Genomic DNA, 11,971 nt, shown 5'->3' with positions numbered 1-11,971 from the left:
AATAAAAACAAGCAACAGTTTAGATAAGTTAACATATTTCCTGCAGATTTCATGCATAAACATATGAGAAAATAAATGTTTTTAACCTGGATTTAAAAATGTCTCCATTTGGTGACAGTTTAACCTCTGGGTTAATCTAACCTAAACCTAACCCTATCTCTGGCAGTTTGTTCCACTTGTTTGCAGCATAGCAGCTAAATGCTGCTTCTCCAGGTTTAGTCTGGACTCTGGACTCTGGACCAGCTGACCTGAGTCCTTGGATCTAAGAGCTCTGCTGGGTTTATATTCTCTGAACATATCACAGATTCTGGGATTTATAAACCATCAGCAGGCTTTTAAAATCTATCCTGTGACTGACTGGAAGCCAGAGTAAAGACTTTAAAGCTGGTGTGATGTGTTCAGATCTCTGAGTCCTGGTTAAAACTCCAGCAGCAGCGTTCTGGATGAGCTGCAGATGTTTGATGCTCTTTTTGGGAAGTCCAGTTAAAAGACCGTTACAGTAATGGAGTCTCCTGGAGATGAATGCGTGGATGAGTTTCTCCTGGTCTTTTTGGAAGAGAAAACCTTTAATTCTGATGTTTCTGAGTTGGTAAAAAGCTGCCTTGGTGTCAGCTTTGATGTGGCTGCTGAAAGTCAGATCTGAGTCTGTCAACACTCCAAGGTTACCAACTTGGTCAGTGATTGTAAGGGCCCGAGTCTCAAGGTATTTACCAATGCTGACCCTCTTCTCTTTGCTGCCAAACAGAATGATCTCAGTTTTGTATTCATTTAATTGTAATTAAACTATCTCATCCAGGGGTTTATTTCCTCCAGACACTGAAACAGTACATCTGCTGGGCTGCAGTCGCAGTCGTCTGGTGACAGAGACATAAAGTTGTGTATCGTCTGCATAACTGTGATAATTGATGTTAAAGTTCTGTAATATCTGACCCAAAGGGAGCATATACAAGTTAAACAGAAGAGGTCCAAGAATAGACCCCTGGGGGACTCCACAAGTCATGGCCACTCACTCAGATTCTTAGCTGCCAATTGTAACAAAATAACTCCGGCCTTCTAAGTAGGACCTGAACCAGTTAAGGACCACTTCATAAAGTCCAACCCAGTTTTCCAGCCTGTGCAACAGGATTCTATGATCTACAGCATCAAACACAGCGCTGAGATCCAACAGAACCAGGACTGAAACATAACCAGAATCTGCATTCAACCTGATGTCGTTTAACACTTTGACCAGAGCAGTTTCAGTGCTGTGATGATGTCGGAAGCCTGATTGAAAGTTTTCGAGACTTCCACTTTCATTCAGAAAGTCATTGAGCTGCTTAAATACAACTTTCCCAATAATCTTGGATATAAAACAGAGGTTAGAGACAGGTCTGTAGTTGTTCATCACAGAGTTCTCTTCTTTAGGAGTGGCTTAATGGCAGCTGTCTTTAGTGACTTGGGAAAAATGCCTGATCCCAGTGAGCTGATAACTATTTGTAGGAGATCATTTTCTACTGAGGTAAAAACAGTTTTTAAAAAGTCAGATGGTATTATGTCCAGAGTACAAGTTGTTGATTTCAGATGCCGAACTGTTTCCTCCAGGATTTTTAAATCAATAATATTAAATTGTGACATAACGTCAGAGTTATTTCTAGGTTTTGGACATAGATTAGTTTTCTGGTTGATTTGTGTGGCGTGAATGTATTTGTTTAATTATTTTGATTTTTTGGCTAAAAAAGTTGGAAAATTCGTTGCATTTCTCATTGGAGAGGAGGTCTGGGTTTGACTGTTTGGGAGGATTTTTGAGTTTTTCAACCATAGCAACCAGAGTTGGAGAATTGTTGGCATTCTTATTAATCAGTTCAGATAAATGCAGCTCTCTGGCCTTGCACAGCTCATTGTTAGAACTACGCAGGCTTTGCTTGCACAGCTCACAGTGAATCTGAAGCTTTGTTTTCCTCCACTTTCGTTCAGCTTTCCTGCTCTTTTCCGGTTTTTGACCGTTGTGGTGTTTCTCCATGGTGTTTTCTGTTTGCTTAAGTTGCTTCTTATCTGTGCAACAGCTTTTGGGAACTGTGGATTTCCTTTGGGGTTTTTTCTGTTTGATTTTTCCTTAAAGAGTGGCCAGGCTCGTGTGGGAGAACAGGATGAATCAGATCCTGGAGGTGGACCCCTTAATAAACAGTTTGCTCCTACTTCTTTGAGATCACAAGTTCTTAAATGGGCTCATTGGTCACGTCTCACCTGTCACCCCAGTATAAATCAAATTTTAGCCTTCTTACAAGAGTCCTTCTGGTGGCCTTTCATGGCAGTTGAACCAGTTTTTACGCCCAGACAAATGGTGGAACGTCTAAAGCAGGAACTCGAAGCAGCTATTTGGTGTGTGACAGGCTTTAATCAGAACTCCTTGACTGAGCATTAACCTTGGATTTAGAATGCACATACTTATCTCATCATCTCTGCCTGGAGAAAATCTCCATTTGAATGTTCTCTCAGATATTAACTACTATTATTCCTTTCCCAAGGACACAATCTGGCCGTCCCATCTGTCCAACTTCATCTGAATCGTAGAAAGATTTGGAGAGAGACAAAGCTCAGGATTATGTTGACCAACACCATTCTCATGCACCTGCATACAAAGTGGGGGATAAGTCCTGGCTTTCATCCTAGATCATCCCTTTAAGGACTAAATTTAAAAAACTCTCTCCCCATTTTATTGGTCCATTTGTCATTGAATGAATAATCAATACATCTTCTGTCCATTTTAAGGCTCCCTAGAACTATGAGAATTCACCCTACTTTTCGCATCTCAGACTAAACCTATTGCTACTTCAGATCAGACTAATCAGACTTGTCTGAGCAGCCTTTAAAGGGAATTTATTAACAACATCAGCCATACATGTCACACAGCAGCATACAAAGCGTTCTCAAAGACAGTAGACTGTGGTGTTCTCTTATACCTTCTGATAACGCTCTGTGCTTAAACCCCCGTTTCTATCTGATGCCACTGTGTCTGAGATTTCCACAAACATCCTCTGTTGTTGACCTTCGCAGAGAACACTGTGATCTCAGTGTGGTGTGGAGATTATATCTATCGTCTCACATAAAGCACAGTAAGGCCAGTAGTTTCTCATCTTAATTCAGATGGCGCAGCGGACAGCTGCCTTGGTGTGTTGGTGTGCTCTGTTTTTTGTCTAATTTTATTTGTTAATTTAGTTTTCTGCCTTGATTTCCTTGAGCTCTTTCACCAGAGAAGAGCTCAGTAACATCAGAGCAACATCTCCAAATGACTTATTTCTCACCTTTCTTGCTTCATCTGTGGCATTAATGGACATTATGGTCAAAGGTACCCTGACCTTTGCTTATGGAGAGTCCAGCCTTACCTCCTCCATCATCGTACGGTGCACTGCTGCCACTGCAAAAAACCTAATATACGCTCTGATGAGAGCGTGATCGGCTGCCATCTATCTTTCCAGGACCCTTAAAGCATGCAACAAAGATGGAGTCTAACCCCTCCTACAACAGCCACAAACTCTTTGAGGTACTCCACCCTGGCAGGAGGCTGCCCTCCTTCAGAACCAGAAACTTTGGCCACAAAACAGCTTTTTTGGAGGTAAATACTCATTATCATTACTTATCATTTTATGTAAATATTTTACATCCCTGCTGTGAATTACTTGTGTATTTTTTACATGCCACAGCAAGAAGGTTGCAGGTTCGATCCCCACCTGGGGCTTTTCTGTGTGGAGCTTGCATATGTTCTCCCCGTGTATGCGTGGTTCTCTCTGGGTACTCTGGCTTCCTCCCGCTGTCCATAAGCATGCATGTCAGGTTAGTTACTCTAGAATTGTCCCAGTGAGTGAGTGTGAGCGCGTGAGTGGTTGTTTGTGAGTGTTGTTTGTATGGCCCTGTGATGGACCGGTGACCTGTGCAGGGCAGTGGCGTGCACAGACTTTTTGAAGGGAAGGCATGGAAAGAAAGAAAAAGGGAACATATAGCGCGTCATCACCGCGGTATAGGGCACTCTAGCACGCGTTTTGGCGTTTTGTACCCTTCCTTCCGTCCAATGACTGCTGGGAAAGCCCCCCCCCCCAAGTCTTGAAGTCGTTTTTGCATCAGTCACCAAATCAAATCACCTGTATGTGAAAACAATTGGCAATAAAACAGACTTTATTCTGATCATTGTATCCTCCTCTGATTAAACTGTAATATACCCAGAAGTTTTCCCCTGTGACAGATAATCTGTTGTTCGGTCTGTGTCTCAGAGTCGCTCTGGGATCAGCTCTCAATTGGAGGCGGAGTCAGCAGTTCTGAACTTCAGTCCCATCAGAACAAATCAGACTTCAGTTCAACCCACAGCTTCCATCGAACAACTATGATGTCCTTCATCCTCCTACTGGGTCTGCTCCCGCTTCTTTCGGCTGGTCCGAGTTGTGGGCCGTGTGACCCGGCCAAGTGTGCTGCTCTCCCGGCGCAAGGTTGCCCCGCCGGCTCCCTGCGGGACGCCTGCGGCTGCTGCTCAGTGTGCGCCGCCGCGGAGGGCGAGCTGTGCGGCGGCCGCCGCGCGGATGCGCGCCGCTGCGGCTCAGGACTGGAGTGCGTCAAAAGCAACGGGGACAAGAAGAGCAAAATAGGCGTGTGCGCCTGTAAGACCAACTACGAGGTGTGCGGAACCGACGGAACCACGTACAGTAGCGGCTGCGCTCTGAAGAGAGCCAGCTTGACAGCCCAGAGTAGGAGCAAGGAGCCCATCAACGTCCAGAACAAGGGCCACTGCGCCACAGGTGAGGCCAGGCAGTGTTTAAATAATCAGGACTGGTCAGTGTATTGATCACTGTGGTTGAACAGGAAGCAGCTGAACAGCTTCGGTTCTGATGGACAGATTAGGGGTTAGGTCTATCTTTCAGGTCGGGTATATCACTGTCAGCATCCTGGTCAGACAAACATACCCGAGGACTCCTCATCTCTTTAAACCGTTTGTTTTTTCCAGTTTTACATAAAAATCTTCTTTAACCCGTCCTCTGAGCATCTCTCCCGGATGTTTGTCTTTTCCATGTTGAGTCTGTGAGAAAGTCGCTCTGACTGATGTCCTCTCTGATAATCCTCCTCCTCCCGCGCTAAACATCACATTCCTCTCTGAATGAAGGCCCCACAAGTGCGCTCAGAGCGAATTCCTGTGAAGTCACAGAGGCCTCTCTGGGTCTGACGGGACCTGTTCCAGCTTCATGTTATCTCAGATTAACTCACATTGTCTGTCTGCAGCTCCTCTCATCGTCACCCCCCCAGGTGAAGTGTACAACGTGAGCGGCTCCCAGGTGTACCTGAGCTGTGAGGCTGTAGGGGTGCCCACACCAGTCCTCACCTGGAAGAAGGTGAGTTTGTCCATAAAACTTAAAAAAGCTTTAAAAACTTGTCTTCTGGTTTCATTTTAACATGATGTCAGATGGTGTTAAAAATAAAAGCGGCGCTTCCTGTTTCCTGATGAAACAATACACTCTCCACCTGAAACAGGGAAACAGGAAATGAGCTCAGCTGTTTCACAGAACAAATGGTAAATGGACTTCTACTCTAGCTGACCACCCAAAGTACTTTAACACTACAGCAGCAGCCAATCAGATGCCCAGTTTATTAACCTGCAGACAGACGATAGAAGGAAGATGAGACTTTAGGGGCCTAAAAATACAGATAAGCTCATACTGTGTTACCTGCAGCTCAGGCGTGTCAGCAAGCTCTGACTCAGAGTAATTAGCTGAACGAGCTGTAGCCTGTTAGAGGAGAAAAGCTGCTGTTGAACTAAGAATTTCTGCATGTTCTGTAAAACCTTTAGCCTGAAAACTCTGACACACCTGAACATGTAGTTTGACCTGACATGTGAAGGGTTGCTGATCAGAACAATGATGATGATGACTGGCGTCTTCTTCAGGTCATCAGTGGGAAGAGGAGGGTGGACATTCTTCCAGGAGACAGAGACAATCTGGCGATCCAGACGAGAGGAGGACCGGAGAAACATGAAGTGACCGGCTGGGTTCTGGTTAGTGAATGTTGATTCTGTCAGTGCAACCAGAACCAGAACCAGACCTTTAAACTCATGTCTGTTAACACATCCGGATGATCCAGCTGGTTTGAATCCTTCCTGCATGGAAACACTCAGATGGTCTCAGCTGCTCTGTTCAGGCTCCAAACTTCCATCTTTCTACATCTTTTAATAAAAACAGTAAAGTTTATATTAATCCAGCTGAATTCCCCATAAAGCTGCTCTCTTTCACAGATTTTTCTGTTTCTTTTGTCAGAAACTGGGACTAAAATCAGCCCATTAAGACTACGTGTTAAAGCATTTCCAGACTGTCGCTCTGCTCTAATAAAATCCTGATTTTTATAACCCACCTCTGTGGGTGTGTCACAACCTCATCTAGCTACTGGACCAATCAGAACGGTTGTTATGTTTCAGATCTCCCCTCTGACCAAAGAAGAAGAAGGATCGTATGAATGCCACGCCGCCAACTCCAAAGGTGAAGCGTCAGCTGTTGGAGCCATTTATGTGGTCGAGTCCATCGATGACATCATCACCAAAAAAGGTAACAATAGCTATGACATCATCAGAAAACAGACAAACAATTACATCACAGTCAGATGATACCTGACGTTGATTCTGATTGGTCAAACAGACCCGAGGCCACTTCTATGTCGATGCTGGTCCGCTGACCCCAATCCAGCTGGTTCTGGATGGATCCAGTTTTCTTTTAAGCTCATCTGAGCTTCATTAGTGTTGTTGTGATCACTGATCAGAGTTTAAACAGATCAACACCTAAACACAGCAGCCTCTCAGGGCCGGTGGAAATCTGTTTGTGGAGCTGGAACACTCCTGAATGTTGCTCCGCCCCTTTTGTTGTCCTGCTTTTTTCTTGAATCACCTGATTATCTGGCACCATGACCTTGTTTCAGGTTTTTCTTTTCTCAGACTTATTGGTGACTGAGACACAAACAGTCTAGTTGTCAGTAAAACTGTACATTACAGACAGATTTACCTGAAACAAATTTCCCTGGAACAGAGAGGCTCTGACCTGCTGTTAACCTGTCCGCCCTCTGCAGGTTTCCTCTGATGGGATTTTCTTTTACGACTCCTTCATGACTGGTTTTCTGTTAGTTTCCCACCACTGTGGGTGAGATCAGGTATTTTTAATACCTGCCCTGTGTTTATGACCTGTTCTGATGCAGCTTCTATCCTCAGGTGAGGAATCAGAACATAAACACCTGAGTGCTGCAGAGCTCAGCTTCTAAATATGAAGAAATTCACTTTTGTTTGGACCTGAGTCACCTGCAGCCTTGGCTGCTGCCACAGGTTGTTACACGTTGAATGATCAACTGAGGAAATCTGTCTGTAGTTGTTTTCAGAAGAAAGCCAGTTATCAGGCAACAGAACTACAGAAACGACTCCTCTCAACCCTTTTTTTAAATCTAAAATGATTTAAGTTTAACAAAGAAGTCAGATAAATAACAGTATTTAGTAGTGTTTGAAATGTTTGGACACAGATCGCTTATTAACCCACGGAAGAAAAAACACCCAAAATCTGGTGCCTGCACATGAATAAAGACTGATGTTGAAACATGTAGAACAAGGTTTTTCATGTTTGTGCATTCCTGGGAACTTATGAAGGATCTTACATTAGTTGGTTTACGTTGAGAAGGAATCAGCTGATCTCAGTCTGAGCTGAAATTCACTTTCATCAGCTGTGTAAAAAGGTAAAAATGAAGTAATTCACAAACATCTTTTAAATCGTATGTAAAGATTTACACTAATGTAAACATTGAAAATCCTCCAAAGTGGAATTAATGCGCCTGTGAGTGGATCTGTGCACGTGCACCAGTGTTCACGTTTCTGAGTCACTTCCTGTCAGTCTGACCTCCTCCGGCGTGTTTTTAGGTCATTTTGTCCGATGGCAAAGAAGAAAACTCGCAGATATGTGATGTTATATTGATATGTGGCCAGGTTACATGTGCACAGGGGGATTCTTTTTATGAGTTTACACAAAACAAACATGTGAGTTCAGATAAAACTGCTTCAGGTTTGGGTTGAAACTGAAAGTCTGGTTTTAAACTTGAAATTTGAAAGTTTTTACCTTTTAATCTATTTTGTAAAGAAGATATTTTTCACATTTAAAGTTACACTAAAACCACCAGTTTAATATGATTTGAAATCAATTAAATGTAAGAAAAACTGAGAATCTGTCAGAAAGTTCAACGTTAAGAACATAAACGTGTTGAACACCTTTTTTCAGAAACTGATGACATCATCTCTCCCTTTCAGTGACCAATGAGGACGAGCTGTGAGTTCATCGGAGGAACATCAGTCGACCGTGATTTTTTCTCTGAGTTTAAACTCTTATATTTTACATTTTTAATCCTTCATTAGCTTCTCATCAGCAACTTAAGAAAAAAAAAACTTTTTGAAAAAGAGGGAAACGTTTCCATGGCAGCAGTCAGGTGTTCTTGTTCTGCAATAAAAATATTTTCATTACTTTTATTAATTAGTTTATGTTGGAAAATTGAATCTCAATCTTTTCTCTGAATTAAATAAAATGTTGAATTAATCAATAACGCTGATCAATAATCAATGTCTAATCTCATAATTAATGTGTCTGTTCTATTACTGAATAAACTGAACAGTTTCTCTCTTCAATTTGTCAACTTCACTGATTTGTCTCTGCTGATGCTTCCTGAACTTTTTTTAGATTATTAATTATCACCAATTATTATTATTATTATTATTTGGGCCGTTTATTTCAGATCTGTGACCTTTAACTTCTGAATGGCGTCCTGCTGCGGGTAACGGGTGCCTCTGACTTCATGTCGTGAAGCAAAGCATGCTGGGTAGAAATCTTGTCGGACTTTTGCTGGCACTGCAGTACATCACATGACCTGAACACCAGGTGAGGATCTCCACCTGCCGATACCGCGGATGTGATTTGACTCACCTGTGTCACATCACAGCTCTGATTGGCTGAGGCCTGAATGAAACGATGTGGCTGCAAAAGTGATGAAATAACAAGAAACTCTGTGGGACAGATTCTTCTTCTTCTGTGATTTCTGTCTAAACTTCCTCTGAAGAACTGAAAACTTGTTTGTAACCTCGGACTCCACACAGCTCTCTGATCTGGGGTCCGTTTCACAAAGCAGGTTCAACGAACTCTGAGTCTAATCCTGAACTGTGAGATAGAAAACTTTGAGTTTCCGGTTCCAGAAACGCTGATTTCAGTTAGTTTAGTTAACTCTGAGTAGTTTCACCTTGAGTTAAACGTGCGCCACAACTATAAAAAGCCAGCATCAAAGGAGCCCCGATTCTACGAGTCACCATGGCAACGGGGAAGAGGAGGGCCACGTTTTCACCAACCTTGAACTGGAAATCTTAAGGCGCTCATACGGCGAGTTTCAGCAGGTTTTTATAAAGAAGTGCAGGAGACGGCGTGAGAGAGCATCGCTGCTCGGGTCAGAGCGGGAGTTTAAATGTTGTCTTTGCATCAATAATATTACAGAGAAACTGCTCGAATGGTTCATTTATTTAATTTAGGTGCATTTCCACGGGGGAGAAGCGCAGTTGGCAGCAGCTTAAGATCTAAAATCATTGTTCAAACAGGTCAGACCTCAGCATGGAGGCCCCTCATTCTGTTTTACTCTGTAAAGTTAATATTAATACGGCTGTTTGACTGTTTTATCCCAACATTATGCTGCTTTCACACACATGAATGTCTTCATTTATATCATGTTCTGTTAAATAATGAAGCCTATTTAAACTAACTCAGACTTCTACTCAGCCAACAGAAAGAAGGCAGATGTCTGTAAAACAGGTGGTGGTCCAGCACCGCCACCTCTAACGGAGGCAGAGCAGCTGGCCCTAAACCACAATATTGGAAGGCTGAGGGAGTTCATCTAAATATATTTTATCATATAAAATCTACAGGCCTATAGATATCTTTTTTAAGCCTATTCATACAAATATTCATTTGTCTTTTTTCTTTTGTCCCAATAGATGGTGCTATCTGCCCGGTGGAGCCCCCTCACCCCACAACAGACCCCGTAACTGTAAGTAGGCCTTTACAGAGGGGGATCCAGGAAGGCCCATAGAGGTAACATCTTCATATGTTACTGATAGTTCTTTTCCCATTCCCATTTCTTAACGTTCTGGTTTAATATAGAGTGACATTTGGCCTCCACTGAAGTATTAACACATCCTTTTTAACAGAGCATGGCTGGGCAGCAGCAGGAGGATCCCTCAGCTTCCACAGCACAGATTGACACAGTGAGATGTTCAGTAAACACCAGAGGTTCATTCTGTGGAATTCATGTGCAACTGTGTAATTTAATGTCTTCCTTCTGTACTCCCAATTGACAATAAATAAGGTTTATAAAATTCACCTGCTGAAAAATTAAAACAAACAAACAAAAACTATAAAGAAATGCTCTACTTGGACCTCCAGATTAGGAAGACAGATCTGGAAATTTAATTGCTGGAGCACAAATTAAAGGTGAGTGCATGGTCACAGGGGAATGATGTTAATTATGTTAACTATTGGAACATTAACTAACTAGCTCTTGTATTTGTAGGAAATAAAGAAAAAAAGTCTTTATTTGCCTGCTGTGGTGGTGATGATGGTGACTTAAACTCTAAAGTGATTTTTGCATATATGCTGTCTCTGACCCCCTGCATTTGGTTTCCCTGCGTCTCCGACATTGTACAAAAAACTTCCATTTGCAAAGAAACGCAGTACAACACACAATATCTGCTGGGATGTGAGAGCATGACTACGGTTGGTTGGTTGCAAAGGACGGATTAGGTTGTGTATGTAAATGATGGACTGTGATGTGAAACGATACCGCTCTAAAAGATAATTGTCTGGAAATGCTAAAACATCTCTGATAACCATCTCCAGACGAATATTTAATTCTCTGTGCAGTAATGCTGCACCTTCATCCATGAGATCGTTATCAAAATAACATGCCGTGTTCGTGAAAAAGTCGCCTTCCACTGTGCTTCATGGACTTCCAGAACTAGAAGAACTACGCCAAAACTCGCCTGCTGGCTGACTGAATGAGGAAATCAAATGGCGTGTGGCTGAAAGAGGGCGGAGACAGAGAGAAACTCGAGGTTTACTGAGAATAATCTGGTCCCGACCAGGTTAGGTTCATAGAGTCTGTTACTACGGTAACTGAGCGAGAGTTTAAGTTACCTCTCTCTCTGAAACAGGCGACAGTTACCCCTCTTTCTCTGGTTTGAGTTGCCTCCTTTTGTGAAACGGAAAGCTCAGTTTCCCTCATTTCAGAGTTAATAAGCTCAGAGTTTTCACTAAACCTGCTTTGTGAAACAGACCTCTGAAGAACAGGTTTATTTGGTCCAAAAGAAACCTTCATGTCTCTGATTGGCTGCAGAGGCATCTGTTGGACACCAGAAAGAACTTTCTATAGATGAATTTAATGTGAAGTGAGCAGAAACCCTCGACACTGATTAATCTGTCCAACAAACATGGTGGATGTGATTAAAGATTGCTGGTCTTGCCTTAATGCTGCATGGATGATTTGGACTTTAGTTGGAAGAGGTGCCATCACTGCTGAACCCTGCTAACACTAACCCTGTTTTAAGGTTCTTCTCCGATACCTCAGCTGTTCCATCACACTGAGTTTAAGAACATGGAGGATATTTACCCTGAAATAAAAGACTGAAAACTGACAGAAACTAAGAAAATAAGAGCTGAACAGCACTCCTTGGTTGAATTAGGCTCCGCCCTCACGGTGCAGGTGAGGACAGAAGGCTTCAGAGAGAACGGTTTCATGTGTAGCTTCCACACAGACGTCTGCAGAATGTTTAAGACATTTATAATATCAGGTTTAATGCTCTCAGTTATTCTGTTTTCTCTTTCTACAGACAGGAACGATCAATCAGCTGAAGCGATCAATATGCTGGGATGATCAGAAATGAAATATAAGAAATAACTCCAAAAAT

General features: G+C 42.7%; 1 protein-coding gene across 2 annotated transcripts; it reads left to right on the top strand.

Annotated features, from left to right (window-relative positions):
* The first annotated feature begins 3,529 nt into the window (after positions 1-3,529).
* igfbp7 (insulin-like growth factor binding protein 7) lies at positions 3,530-8,656 on the top strand. 2 transcript variants are annotated; one of them, XM_072395085.1, is made up of 6 exons: positions 3,530-3,592; positions 4,245-4,763; positions 5,242-5,351; positions 5,903-6,010; positions 6,428-6,554; positions 8,256-8,656. In XM_072395085.1, exons 2-6 carry the CDS (start codon positions 4,355-4,357, stop codon positions 8,285-8,287), a joined length of 786 nt encoding a protein of 261 aa, XP_072251186.1. In that variant the 5' UTR covers positions 3,530-3,592; positions 4,245-4,354; the 3' UTR covers positions 8,288-8,656. The 2 variants fall into 2 exon arrangements, with proteins under 2 accessions (XP_072251186.1, XP_072251185.1); XM_072395084.1 differs by lacking the exon at positions 3,530-3,592 and having other exon boundaries at positions 4,291-4,763; positions 8,285-8,656.
* Positions 8,657-11,971: the final 3,315 nt, after the last annotated feature.

This window comes from Leuresthes tenuis, unplaced genomic scaffold (assembly GCF_036924035.1).
Source record: "Leuresthes tenuis unplaced genomic scaffold, fLeuTen1.0.hap1 SCAF_11, whole genome shotgun sequence".
Lineage (NCBI taxonomy): Eukaryota > Metazoa > Chordata > Actinopteri > Atheriniformes > Atherinopsidae > Leuresthes > Leuresthes tenuis.
This window is presented reverse-complemented; position numbering and strand designations above follow the sequence as displayed.

What these genes read in the sequence shown, in the direction of transcription:
- igfbp7 (XM_072395085.1), top strand. Translation starts at nt 4,355, where the DNA reads ATGATGTCCTTCATCCTCCTACTGGGTCTGCTCCCGCTTCTTTCGGCT. An exon ending in CAGTCCTCACCTGGAAGAAG is followed by an intron (nt 5,352 to 5,902) that starts GTGAGTTTGTCC and finishes CGTCTTCTTCAG; the next exon opens with GTCATCAGTGGGAAGAGGAG. An exon ending in AAGTGACCGGCTGGGTTCTG is followed by an intron (nt 6,011 to 6,427) that starts GTTAGTGAATGT and finishes GTTATGTTTCAG; the next exon opens with ATCTCCCCTCTGACCAAAGA.